Source organism: Larus michahellis, chromosome 7, assembly GCF_964199755.1.
Source record: "Larus michahellis chromosome 7, bLarMic1.1, whole genome shotgun sequence".
In the NCBI taxonomy this organism is placed as follows: Eukaryota; Metazoa; Chordata; class Aves; order Charadriiformes; family Laridae; genus Larus; species Larus michahellis.
This window is the reverse complement of record NC_133902.1, coordinates 40,286,373-40,301,348: the sequence shown is the minus strand read 5'-3', so window position 1 is coordinate 40,301,348 and position 14,976 is coordinate 40,286,373. Positions and strand designations below refer to the sequence as shown.

General features: G+C 38.4%; 1 protein-coding gene across 8 annotated transcripts in view; it reads right to left on the bottom strand.

Annotated features, from left to right (window-relative positions):
* Nucleotides 1-14,976, bottom strand: part of COBLL1 (cordon-bleu WH2 repeat protein like 1) — a 90,609-nt gene that overhangs the window by 8,412 nt on the left and 67,221 nt on the right. For all 8 annotated transcript variants that reach the window (XM_074594559.1, XM_074594554.1, XM_074594553.1 and 5 more), the window contains 4 exons: nt 9,303-9,447; nt 8,631-8,699; nt 2,923-3,184; nt 419-504 (listed from right to left, as the gene is read on the bottom strand). In XM_074594559.1, coding sequence (XP_074450660.1) covers nt 419-504; nt 2,923-3,184; nt 8,631-8,699; nt 9,303-9,447 — 562 coding nt within the window. The remainder of the gene's footprint in view (nt 1-418; nt 505-2,922; nt 3,185-8,630; nt 8,700-9,302; nt 9,448-14,976) is intronic.

The window sequence follows — 14,976 nt, the reverse complement described above, 5'->3', positions numbered from 1 at the left end:
AGGATGTCGTCATTTCTTTTCAAATCAGCGTATCACTTTGTTCTATTTGTATTTAAAAATATTTGCATTTTCATGCAAAAAACTCATGCTAATTTCAGAAGCAAAGAACAACCGATGGCCTTTCCACCCGTACTGCCCTACAACAGTGTGGTGCAGACTTGACTATTGCTATAGGAAGTAATTAAAAAAAAAAATATTAAAAATGAAAAGCTAAAAAAACAAAACTGCAGTCAATTCTTGTCACCTCATCTCAAAGAGGATACACCAGAGCAGGAGAAAGTATAAAAAAAAATAATCGGATGATAGCAATTCAAGAGTTGACTGTATTTTCTTTTTTCTTTTTTTTTTTTTTGACAGGAACAGAGAAGTTCTCTTCAGCCTTGTTTTGCAGTATTAAAAATGAGTGGGAACTACTCACCGTTGTTTTTATTTTGATCCAAAATTCTGAGCTTCCTGTCTTTTTCAAACTCAGCTTGCTCGCTGCTCATGTTAGTCTGTAGTCCTCTGCAAAGCACAACAGTTCATTAAATATGCTGGTATCATTCATTTCAGTAAACACAAGAAACGATGCAAGAGAACTGGCAACATTCTCCAAACACAGATGGACAAAATAGAATCACTCTGCCAAACACTGGAGTACTCAAGAGAATAGATTATTTTGTTTTTTTAAAAACAAGAGGAAACGCTGCTATGCTATTTTACCGAAATGACATGCAGCTTCACTCTCCTGTGTAAGCAGATGATCAGTTTTCCTTTCCTTTCTTCCCCTCCTTTTGTTTACTCCTGCAGTTTGAACAAGCCCCTTTCCAGTAACAACTCAGTTTCTGCGCAGCCACAAAGGTGATGGTTTATCATTTGTGTAACAGTGTTCCTAGCGTGAAGCGTTCTGACACCCCCGATATTTAAAACGTATCCTTGATTTTCACCCCAACATGATGCAGAGGAAGCTGCATGAGACACCAACTGCATATGAACGCATGAACTGAGCGGTACGGATTTTTCAACACAGTAATGAAAACTTTTCTGTCCCTTTGGAGAAATGTCTTGAGAACAACAAAGAAATAGGCATCAAGCATGTTACTTGCATACTAAACATTTTGCAAACGCATACAATTCCTGCTCTCAGATCGCAGTGGACAAGAGAACCGCACAAATGCTGCAAAGCCCCCTCATCTCTTTTGGGGGAATATTAAGTACTTGACTTAAAAAGGTAAATGAAAAAGGCCAAAATACTTAAAAATTTCTCTTTTAAAAACATTATTAGAACTTCAAACTTACATCTCTGTTTAAGATACTTGCATTTTCTGTAGTTACAGATACTGGCATTATGAAGATTCCAATTCATTTGCCACTTCAAATGTATTAGTTGTCAGGAATCAGTGCCTTAAGTGGAAACATCTGCTTTGAATCATTTAAAATTACAAATTTCTCAATAACCATCCATCCTCATGTTGCTTGTACAGTCCAAAGTATACGGTAAGTGTCCAATAAACCACTGACCAGGAGCATATGCTCTCAAAATTATCATTGGAAGAAAGTTAAAGCTCAGTCCTGCACTCTGTACTCTTGCTTATCTCCATTCCCTTGAACACAGCTGACCGAACTACAAGTATCCACAACAGGCTGAACTGTTTTAAAAAAACAAAACCCAAGAGCCACAGAACACCACAGAATATCATTATAGAAATCAGGGGTTTGACTGGAATATTACACGTATCCCTGGTTTGATTAAAACACGTTTCCTCAAAGTAACTAGTTCTTATATAAAAGATCTGAAATATCAAATGATAATGATACTCACCAGAATTATAGGCCATGAAAGGCTATTACAAGTTAGCGGGGGAAAAAAGAAACACCCCCAGGACAATTGGCTACACTGGCCCAGTAACACAAGCCTGGTAATTTGGAAGTTCAAGACAACTTAAAAATAACAGTAGGCTGATCCTCCTCCTCGTAGCCCCTCACAGAGCAGACACACCCAAGCAACTGGCACAGTATTTGTCAGGACAGAGCACCAGAGATTTTTGCAAAGCCCCCTTTGGCCTTGGACTGACAAAAAAGACCCTTGAAAAACAAGTCAAAGCTCTCCATACTACCTTGAAAGTTCTTGGCTGCATTTTGGCTTCAGTACAATAATTGAAATAGTTCTTTCAATTTAAATTGGGAACAGTAGCCAGTTTAGTTGCCCCAGGGAACAGAGAAATAGTGAACTACATTAACACAATGGGACTTCTCTGGACAATCAACATTTATTTCAAGCAGGCACTAACTCATGTTGGAAACCTGCTGAGTCAGGTAGTTTAACAAACATGCTGAAGGGCAAAGGTACAGCATCACCAGAAGGGAAAAAGAGCAGTTAAGAAAACTAATGTGTTTATTCTTTAAAAAGGAAGAATTAACTTGTTTTCCTGAGAGCAGATGGATCGAGACAGGTCAAGACAACTGGCTAGCACATAAGGAAAAGACAAAAGAAAAATTAAAACCAAATCAAATACACAAGCAACAGATAACTGTGCTCAGAACAGAAATGGCCGATCTACCTGGTTTTCCCCAACTGTAAGAATGAATTTGTACATTTTGATTTAACTAATCAATTCAATTTATTTTTTTTTGCAGCACATTGCTCTAGCAAATACGCTGGGTATTTTAGAGACAGGTTCAGCTTTTCTGGGGTCCAGCTGTTTGAGTAGTAAGGAAAGGGAGGCTTAAACAGAATAGCCTGCAGAACACTGTCATTTTTGCTGAAAAGCTGCATGAATTACTGTGCACAGAAGAGTTCTACAATGAAAGCTAAGCATATTAAGCTCATTCCTCTCTCACAATTCTCTATTCTGTGCTCCACAATGAAACAGCACTCTACGTTTTATTTGCCTCCCCCATTCCCTCCCCAATGCTCCTTTCTTTGTCACAAAACGTACTTACTTGCCATCTGTGCTCATATTTTCTTGTTTTTCTTCCTTGAAGCTTTGCGAGTTGTCTACAGAAACACTGCCAGGAACTGGAGCTGATGAAGCACGATTATTTTTTTCAGTTTCCAGTGGTAGCTCAGCGGAGCTCAAGGCTGCAGGAACCGCTCCTGCTGTCCCGAGAGGGGTATTTGCACTTTCACTGTCCTCTGTCTGTTGCACACTCACTTCTTCCCTTTCATCAATTTCTTCCAGGTTGTATTCTGTGCTCCTTACAACTACATTCTCAGAAAGAGGGGGAAAAAGAAAAAAGAAAAAAAAAAAAGAACAAAATGAAACAACCCACAAACCTCAATGCAGGGTATAGATACACAGGGACTGTGAAATCAGACTAAGTAATTTGAAGAAGGAAAACTCAGGAGACTTTTCTTCATATTCGGGGCGGGGGGAGGGGGGGAAACAACTACCCAAAAAACCCCACAATTAATTCAGAGTTTTAACTTCACAGTATTTTCTAGTTCTTTCCAATTCTCTCTTTTTACATGTGAGAATACACTCATCACCATGCCACTGTCCGTTTCTGTAACTGCATAATGTTTTCCTTGTTTAACACAAGTACTGGATTAGGACAGATCAAAATATAGTTAACAATATAATAATCCAAAATTTCACAGAGGCAGTTTATTTTACCCAGATTTCTTAATACTTCCATTAGCTCTCCAACGAGGTTTAAAACACATGTTCCTTTAGATCAGATATCCTTTTATCTCTGACATACCCATATCACACACAGACTAAAGAGTAAACCAAATCTCAATTTTGCCCACGGTTTGAACAAGTTTGCTCACCATCAAAAATTTCCCATAATTATCCTGTGTATTAAAACATAGTTATATGTATCTTGCGCAGTACCCTGTATTACAGTAGAAGTGGACAAAAATAAAGTACATAGGAAAATGTTAATCCATAAAAATAGTATAAATTTTCAGCTAAAGCATAGTTGAACTAAAAGGTTTAGTTACTGGATTAGAACGCACATAATTCAGCATACCTGAAGTTAAACTAATAAATCCACCTATTTTGATTTTCAGAGGGACTAACCATCTCTAGCTTCACTCCCTGCCAGTACTCTTCCTACAACAAGACGATGATTCACATTTTTCAAATATTAGTAAGTAAACCATACAATTAACGTCTTGGCTTTGCAACTTGTGTTCTATAACATAAAGACAAGAGTAATTCTGTCTATATAGCGCAATATGGTGCCATGGAAGGCTACAGGCAACAACTGTAGCCCTATAAGCAGCGTGCTCTGCCTGACCTGCCCAGGGTATACCTGCCAGCTCTGCACACACCAATACCTGTTAGGCACGGGCCTTGCACTTGGGCAATTAGGTTTCAGACTTTTCTAAGTTGTATTAGTAAATTTCTAAGCGTAAACCAAGGCTAACAATGAAAACAAAATACTGGCTTAAAACAAGCAATACTGGAAAGTAACAGATCCCAGAGTATGAAAAAAATCTTAGATTCACTTCTTTTGGTACAGACTGGTATCCTACAATGCTTCCAGTACTTCTAGAGAAGTACAATGTTACAGAAACATAAGAGAGGACTGTAGATATCGGGAAGAGTCTCAGTACAGAACAGAAACTTTGACTTTTCCAATAGGGTCACTAGTTTAGAGTTCAGTAATACCAAAGTTACTCATTCACAGTTACAGAGCAACTACAAAAGCCAAACATTTTACTATTTAATTCTAGCTTTTTGTATTGTGTATGGTATTTTTGTATTTTGTAGTTACACGTTAAGTAATGTGGTCAACATGTGTCATAGCGCTGAATGCAGAGGTGATTTAGATCCCCACGGCAAGAGGGGCATGACTGCAAAGTAGCGCAGGAGGGCTCCTTCCATGTGATTTAAGCACAGGTACATACCAATATGCCACACTGGTATTAAAAAGACTCCTTAAGAATTTACTATTAGTAAGGGCCTTCTCTTCCTTCCCCCCCACCCCAACCTGCTGAGACTATTCCACAGCCCACAACCATCTCTCAAGATCACTGTCTCCTTCACGGATGAGAACTATTATGGGCCTGAGCCATCAGCAGCTGAAGGAACAAAGACTAAGACCTTCAATCTAAATACTCTGTGGAAACCTGAATTATACAACAAAGCACAGCCAGGACTTCTGACAAGACAAATGGAAGCATTCTGGAGTTGCAATGGCTTTGTGCCCAGGCACTGCCGTCATCTCTGTTGCTTTTCCTCTGGAGAGAAGTATAACAAAGGCTGAGTTGTACCTATACTGATGGGATGGAAACTTAGCTTGGGTTGGTAGGAGACATTGCTGACATTCCTGCTATGTGAAAGTCTGTCCTTTGCTGAGCTAGGAACCCTTCCGAGCTTCGGAGTGGGCTAACCTGACCTACAAATGCAGGATACCAAACAAAAACAACCCTCACACTTTTTCCAAAGTGCTCTACTTCATTTGTCAGCATAATACCAGCCTTGCTTGAAGCTAATTTCAACTTGGGGGTTTTCATCTGTTACTGGATCTCATTCCAGACCTGGGCCATCACTGCAGCAGAATCAAGTCTGAGTGCATGTGATAGAACATTTAACAGCCATCCTTCACTTACACCATGCAGTTAACTCCCCACAGGAACAGTTCCGATTTTATGACTTGTTTCCAAACCCTCAGTTTAAGAGTTTTGATATGCAACATACCACTAGGAAGTACTTATGGCAATACTAGCTACATACTGTTGCCTTATTGCTTATATACTCTATGTGTAAGTCCATATATAATATAAATTGCATTTTTGTCTGTGTATAACTTATTCTCCATGAACATTAGTCATCGGGTTTTAATCAGCCCTAAAAGAACACTGTTAAAACCTACAGGATGACATTGTGAAGACATACCTGATAAGAGGACTGACATACCAACTGCAAGACTCCTTTGGGTCAGTGAGAATAGTCTTTGCACAGCAGCGAACAGGCTGACACTGCTCTGAGCCATTAGTCTTGCCAGCACCAAAGCCAGAAAGCCCGACTACATCATGCAAATCTGCCAGTGTTTTTGCTCCTGACTCTATAGTCCTTAACAAGTTTCTTAAGAGATACTGTAACCAAGAAGATGATATCAAAGGATTTGTTTGATGGGAAATTATTAAAAAAATCTGTAATTTTTAAATGATTTCTTTTAAACATCATTTCACCCTCTTCCCTAGAAAAAAAGACTGAGCATTAATTAAACTTTGGGAAGAGGAACAAAAATCATAATTGAGAAAAAAAGTTGTTGTTTATAATCCCAAATGTTCAAATTAATTCTCTGTCAATGTTTATTCTAGTAGATGTATGCCTTTAAACTACTTTTGTCAAGGTACAGTCTGTTTTTACACCATGGAAAAACTGTCATTTCACAACAGAAATGTTGCCTATTCCAAATTCTATAGCACAGTTCTACTTAATGTACACGTGTCTGTTAGTTATGCACTACTTAGATACCATATTGAACATTTGTAATGGTTCATTACGGGGCAGAAGGTAACTCTGTATTTGCGGCTTAACTTTTTTTTTTTGGCTTATTTGCTAAAGTAGCAACGCACAACAGAACTACTTTGGGAATGCCAGTCACCGCTGAGCTAAACCCCACAATGCTTCCAGAAGCCTGACAATCAAAGCAGTATTAATCCAACTGGAAGGAACTACCGAGTTTATGTAAAGTTAAAATTACGTCCAATTTAGCAACTAAAGAGATATTGAACTATTTTATCCATTTAAAACAAAACCCAGGTGTGCATAATTTTCCGACTAGGAATAGGACAAGTGCACTGCAATTGATTTTGCTGCAGGTGAATATTGGTTCTCACAGCACGATGGGCTTTGCTAAAAGGACCTTTTACACATAGGACTCAGGACAGTTTCAGATTTCACCAAAAAGCAGCAGTATCCCATAAGAAAAAGAAAAAAAAAAAAAGGGCAATGAAGCTGTGCCATGTGACTTGTCTCTGCATTTGAAAAAAAAAAAAAACCAAACGCATTGCATTAAGTCTTCAGCAAAGGACATTGCATGAAGACAGCAGCAGCAGAACTAGAGAACAAAGACTGTCGCTAACTGCAGAGGTAAATCCCAGTGCTCAACACAGACTGTTCTAAGTCCAGCGAAGATGATTACATTTTTCTTCTATTTCTTTCCATTACAGCTTAAATTAAAATATTTCATTACAAAACTCAAATGCCTCAAGCAGAGGTTCCTAAATCTATGGAAAAGCAAACAAGCCGTTTCTATGAAGTTCAGGGCTGTTTATCCATGCAGGACTCGGACCTCACAGTGATGGGAAATGCCGAAATTCTAGCATGGATCTACAATCTTAAAATAGAAACAAGCTAAATAAAACAAAAACCTTCTAAATCATAGTATGATAACTTCACTCATCATCTTAGACCCCTCACATGTAGATAAACACAGTTTTCAACACCGAAAATTAAGTACTAATAAACATCACTAAGAGCCATTCCCTGAGGAATGACTACCCTCCTTCATCTGCTGCAACAGCTAGGAAAAGGAAAGGTTGCAGCTTCGTTTCCTCTTCAACCTCAGACTGCACAGTATAGGTTCACACTTCCTATTTATTAAGCTACATGTTCTTTCTATTAAAGGTCTTTTCTGACAATTTACATAAATTGCCCTAAACACAAACCAAGTCCAAATTTACTGATTACTGATTCCCACCCCCCACCCCCTTTGCCAGAGACCTAGGACGGCAGGTGGCTTTTTCAGCTCTTGTGGTACGTTTGTGTTTTACCACTGCAACCAACCTGGTTGGCAACCCACATAAAACAGCTGGAAAACGACTTAAGAGCTCCTGTCAACTAGCACAGAAACTGGGTGTTTAGCCTCATATAATGCCAGTGGCACTCCACAGGCTCAGTGCTTATGTATTTCATTCTTAGTGAAATACACTGAAGAGTGATTTTTCCAGACTGCATTGATTATTCTAAAAGCTTTTATAAATTTCAGAAGACTCTTAGATGCTGTATCTTGTAATCTGAACCCTACAGTCTGATGCTTACAAGCAACAGTACTTAATAGTACAAACTGCATAAATTAAAAAAGTATTATGTTCAGCAGCTAAAGAATTGTATTTTAAACAGATATACTTTTACGTAACACATCTTTTCCATAGCACCCAACAAATTATTTAATTTAATGTATAAACAAGTATTTCTGCATACAGTTTATATTTACAACTTCTGTTTTCAAAGGCTGTTGAGATGCAAACCAGAAGACGGGCACAGATTTGCTCCTACCCCTTGGTTATGCAGGCCATGGGCAGCACAAGGCAGGGTTCTGAAAACAAGACTGGGCTTTGGCTTTTGAAAGGCTTGTTATGAGATACACAAAAATCACACAAGTTCTGGCTTGTTCTTGTCTACGACTTGTGAGCGAGGAGGGAAAACAGGGATAATGTTTAGTTTATTAGATGTAAAGCACAGAGATCAGTACAAAATATAACATGTATTTCTGTGGACAGTAAAGGTAAAACATCTTTATGTTAGAAAGCCATCATTGTACTTCAAAAGGAAAAGTTAATTGATCTGAAGCATTAAAGTTAGTTCTATACTTACAACACATCTATAATACAATAATTTATTACTGTGAATTATCATAGCTTGCTTGAAGTAGATTTTATCAATGCATTTGGAAAAAGAACCAACCTGTTTCAGACTGCATTTCAGTGGCTCTTTCTTCCGCTTTAGTAGAGGCTGATTCTGTTGACTCTCTTACTGCAAAAAGCCAAGTAACAAGCTTTTTTGTCTCTCAATTTCTGCACCAAGAAAAGTTCTAGATAAAATGTTAAACTGTGATCTTACAGACTGACGAGTTCTTCAAAAAAATGCACCTTCTCGTAAGCACCCAGTGCTCATTGTCACATTTCCCAGATATTTTCATCTCAACTCTCAGGTATTTTGGAACCAATGGGAACGGAATTTTTGTTCAAACAGAAGAATTACAAAAAAACAATATAAAACTTTCTCTAAAATTCTTCTTCTCAGTCCATTCCCTCTCTGATCCAGAGAAGCTAATCTTTTCTCCCCACGCCAAGCTGTCCATCTGATTAACACAAACACAATTGCTATAGTTAACCTAACTGTAATGAATTTGGTATTTTTTGCTTTTTTTCTGATCTGCGTGCCCTAGAACCTGCCTATTTTCTCACACTACATGAGCCAATCTCAAAGCAGCATTACCGCTCCTTACAATCCGAAGACGTTCGGCACTCATTTTTTTACTTGAAGTTCCTATCTCCTAAGGTTGTATTTCCTTAAAGTTTAACCAAATTGCCATACTTTCTGTTGCCTCCCAATTAAACAGCATAAAAAGATTACCAGTCTCATTACTGCTTTCACTTTGATCTTCTGGTGCTCTAGAGGGTGGAGAGGGTGCTTTGCGCTTCATCCTCCGTAGAGAGGAGTTCACAGAAGCGGTGTCACTGAGCGGCAGAGAACCTTTCCGTACCAATCCCAGAGGGGCCTAGGAAGGGAGGCAGGGGAAGAAGAAAATTATCAGCAATCAAAGAAAGACAGCAAAATAGCTCTAGTAATTATTCTCCAAAAGTATTTATAATATACGTTTGGGAAAGAGAGAGTATATACCTATTACCAAACATATGTTTCTCATCTTAATTCCTCCAAGGAGTAGTTTTCAAAAAAAAAAAATTTTTTCTAGAGTAATTGAATATATTCACAGAGGTATAAGATACAGCAGTAAAATAAAATCAGTTGTTACATATACTATGAAAGAGAATTTGAATTCTTTTATGCCCGAAGGCTATTCTACAAACCCCAAATAATTCTTTTCTAAAAGTAGCTAAAAATCACTGCGGAAAGAAGCTTCAACTATACCCCACTGCAATGACACGACGCAATGTTTCCTTCTCCATTCCTTGAACAGCAGTCTTAACTGGGCTGTATACACAAGTATTAGGATTTTGTTTCTCTACTTGAAATACCTGAACTTTTATAGAAATTTTTTGAATGCCAGCTTTCAAAACTTATCATGGAAAGTAAAACTGTCTTATAATCATAATACTGAAGTTAAATTGTAGTAAGTTGTAATAGCAATAATTATAATACCTACTGATGTTAAATTGTAATAACGTCCTCGTTATTATAGCAAAAGACAAAAAATTTTCCTAATTCACAAATAATCGAAACCATTTAAAAAAAAGGATAAAGGCTGCCTACTGAAGACTTCATAGTTTTATGATATAGCAGTCCAATTGTATTTGAAATTGTTTTTAAAATATATTCTGTGTCTCAAAAAGAGAGTGGCTGAAAATTTGCCTGCCACTCTTAACTGCAGCTTGCCTTATGCAGAAGAAACCGTGTATTTCCACATGTATTATGATAACGCTCGCGATCCCAGCAATAAAGGAGTGTATTTCGGCACTAGACACAGCTGCCTATTTCTGTAGTAATTATGATTCCTATCACTTGTCTACTCGACAATATAATAAAATGCAGCAGCGACATCCATTTCTGGCTAGGAGGATCCACACAGCGACTGGATGTGGGGTCATCTTCAGAGAACTCCTCTGTGCTTCAATTAACCAGCCCACTTCACAAAGAACATCGAGGAACAGAAGTGGCATAAATGCACCTACAAATTTTGTTTCACTGACGACCCTTTCAAAAACATCACTGACAACAGAATTCTTGATCGTGTCAATATCCATGAAATAAGATGCTTATCCTTTAGAAAATTACCACTGAACAAATACAAATCCTACAGTAAGGGGGATACTAAAGACCAAAAAGCTAAAGTATTTGGTTGTACACAATCAAAACTATAAAGAAAATTAGTCACAAGAGAAAAGATACTGGCACAAGATGTTTGTGAAGCAGTGTTTGGCAGCTCCTGTTATCTCTCAATAGACTACCTGAATGAATGAACGGGGATGGTGAAAACCATCCTCTGAGCTCCCCTGGGCACACTCAGTCGTCTGCTTTGTCCCACCCCAATGCTGGGTGTGACAGATCCCTTCGGTACTTTACTGCACTGTAAAGAGCAACACTGCCCAAAACGTTCACACAATTCTTCTACCTATCACTTTAACCTATCGCTTCAATGCCAAAGCAAGCAACTCAAACCTTTTACAGCAAAGCAGGACTCAGGGTTTTAAGGAGAAAAAACAAAGCACGAGGTGAAATGTTCTTTTAAGACAGGGACGTAGCACTCCACTCCTAATTAAAAATACTTGCATGCTTGAATAGTTTTTAAACGAGTCAGTTTCTAGATTAAAACATCACATAACAAAAATCACTTTACACTGTTATAGTTTCTCATCCACAGTTCTCAAATATTTCTATAAAAAAGAAAAACCAAACCAAAACCCCCAAGAATGAATAGTATTCAGCATCTGAATTTATGCAGGAGGGGATGTCAAATCTAATATTATTTCCCCAGAGGAGGCTTTTTTAATTGTTAAATCATTTTCCTCCTTGCTGTTGGGCAGTTTCATTTTTCTCCTCTTTGGTAGCTGCTCTCCAGGCTGTAGCCCCTCCGTTGTGCACAAAGACACTGTCTCTCTGTTCAGAGGTCTGCACCCTCATCTGCTTCGCACAGGCTCCCTCAGCTGACTTGGCTGGCACAGAGTTCTGCGCACACTCACTCAGCAAAACAGATGTCACCAGAGTTCCCTCCTGCACAGACAGAGTGTGTGTGTAGGGGGGAAATAATGTTCTCAGCATAAGAGCACAAATGCTACTAGAAGATTTTTATAAGCCTTTCTACTGCCCTTTGCATCCAAAGAAACAAACGATTTGCAAAGAGAGATTTCGAGAAAGTACTAAATGTTCCAGTTAAGGTTCAAGTGTTGAACAGATTTTCTCAGGAATTATTCAACATATGAATATTAAGAGCTTTCAAATCCTAACAAAGGCTGTAATGTGAAAATAGTACTTTAAACAGATGGAAAAAAAAATAATGTTATTAAGACGCCTCTGACAAAGTTTTGGAATATACATCTGGGTGTTCATGTGTCATACCACCTGCCAGTGATAACCAGTGCTTTATCAGTTACGCTTAAATTAAAAATAATCACGTTAGAATCACTAAAATAATTAACCGTGCCTGTGCAGAAACACCACTGAACTCTGTCACAATTTCCACAATATATGCAGGAGTTCCACTTTTACACACTGCACACCCTCCTCATCCTGGAACAAGGTTGGATATGAAGCTTTTTCGCCTCAAACGTGTACAGACAAACTTAGCACGAAATCCCACACCACCCCAAGCAGAGATGTGTAGAGGCCAGTGCTTCCCAAGTTCCTGCCTCTGAAAGCTGTGGCAGACATGGGGCCTGGCCCTTCTCACCATTTCAAAGAGCGAAGGAAAGGCAATTAAGCCACAGTAACTTTGCACCTGGAATGGCAGGCCCAAAAAAAAAAAGAATTTGGGAAAAGACGTAGTGGTAGTGGAGCATTTCAGTGTGCTGGAAAGCATACCTCACACCAAGGGTCACTAGATACACGTTTTCATACCACCAGTACCTACCTCTTTTGCTCCACAGATAACCAGGTTGAACAGAAGCTAGATAGGCGACTGGGATATCAAAGCACATTGCTAGCCGTATCGCTACTATTTCTTTCTTCCCTTTTTACAAGTACGCAGACAAATGTATGGTGAAGGAATAACGGGGTGGGCGGATCATATTTGCTCTCATATGCACTCAATTTCTATTTCAATTTCACGACTTAGGCTTCCCAAAATCCTTAAACTTAGTGAAAGTACTACAGGGGAAGTAATGTATCTCTGACCTACTGGAATGAAAGCACATACAGAATATATTCGGAGAAACTCAGCTGGTGTTCCTCTGTCCCAACACCCAATATCACTGTTCTCTCCTATGATTTATCTACATACTTGCCAGTACTGAAGTACATACAATAAGGGGACAAGGTTATGCATTTGGTATACTGAAAAGTAGATGCGTGCGGTGTTCACCGCCAATTCTGAATGGTATCAGAATCATATCGAATGATCTTCATGCAAACTTCTGCAAGAGCAAACAGGTAGTCCTGAGCATTGTCTTCTCCCAGGTAACGCTGGCTTTATTCAAGACCTCCCTGATGTTCGTAGCACTCGCTGCATCATTGCCCAACTTCTTTAAAGGGCTGACCACCAAGTTTCAGGCAACTGAGCACTTGGGTGTAACTTCTTAAGCATGGAACTCATTCCTCCCCGAAATCTTAATGAAGTTGTTGCATGACAGGAGCTAATAAAGCTTTTCAGAAATACTTAATGGTTTAGTTGCGTCCCCCGCTTCCTCCATGCATTCTGTCATCTTCTTTTTCCCTTTCTTTTCTAAAGGGTAGACTGGAGGTTTCAATTTCTTTAGGAGTTCGGGTTGCGTAAATAAGAGCAAGCAGTATTTCTACAGTTGAGAAGTTCTATCCATCATTTAAAACTGTAAATGTTTTGACTAAAAATCTCCACTTAATTGTTCCTACCCAAGCATAGTTTACGTATGCTCCTTTACAATAACCGAAAACAGTGTCCAGAGACAAACATCCATGGGATAAAATGAAGATATCGCAGTCTAGTTTTTATAAATGAAGCGTTAGGAAGAAAATCAGCAATGGCATTTTGGACATAATCAAATGCTTTTCTTTTAAAATAGATTTTCTTTAAAAGAAGTGTTATTACTAGAAAATTGCATACACTTTTATGAAAACACGTAAGACACACGTACTGCATTATACAAAAGCACTTTGCAAAAACTCTTGCGAGTCCACTCTACTTTCAAGTGTATTTAAACTTGCTAATTCTAAACATACTTCTGGCAAAAGCCATCTTGGCCAAAGTTAGAACTGCCAAATAAATGAGGGACTTCAATATTAGAGACTAACATGCGCATTTCCAATCTGATTTAACATAGACATTTGCTGGACAAGTATTAACGATTTAAGCTTACCAGTCATCTTCTGAGCCTCATGTAGAATGAGCAAACCATGCTACATAATAACTTGTAGAAGCTACCCTTACATCCACTGTACTAATTTCTCCCCTAAAAATAGGAACATATCTCCAAAACTAATTCTATAATCACTCTGAAATTGAAGCAGAAAAATTCCAACCCTCATACCAGAATGTAACTGCTCATATAAAGAGAAAGCAGTTTCTTTTTTAAGGGAAAAGACGTGGAGAAGCTGTAGGAGGTAAACACTAAAACCCTTTTTCATACTGTGAGAAATTGGACTACAATACACTGTGAATTTGAAGAAAGACAACAGTGAGAACACTGTTCCCTTAAAGTTGGCTCATTTCAGTGTTGTCTGATGTTACTACTTTGGCATGTTTCTATCAAAACCAGGCAAACAGTTTATCCAGGCAAAACTGACATTTCACTTTGTCTTCCTTGTGGATGTTACAAAAGAGATTTGTCTATAATAAGGCACATGCAGAAGGTCATCCCGGTCCATAGAAGAAATAAAGTATGTACCCAATCTGCCAAATAAACTGAATGGCAGGCTTCAGAACTTAGGCATTCTCAAAAGCAACACGATTTGCAAGGAAATGCTTCTTGTAAGGCAAAAGCAGATAAAGAGTAACCCTTAAGGGGGGAAAAAAAAAAGTATATCCTATTTTTTTTAAATTAATTTAACAGGACACTGCAATAAAAGTCAATCTCCCAGACATACTAAACAGCCCAGCAAACACACCCATCAGCCTGGTGAGCAACCCGAAAAAGACTTTAAATCCTACCAGCAGGACACATATTTTCAACAGTGGTGAATACGAGAAAACAAATTTTTATATTGTTTACAATGAAATAATTGTAGTCTAGTGTGACCATTGTACTTGCCGCACTACTGAGAACTTGGATTAGACGAGTATAAATTGGTCATCGTGGGTTGAGAAAGCATTAATGCACATGATACAGATGATGAAATGCTGTGCAACCATCAAAACTGACTTTATTCTACAATACCTACATGTTTAATTTCAAATTCTGCATTTAGGATGTTAACTATTGGAATCAAGACTTACTAGGTA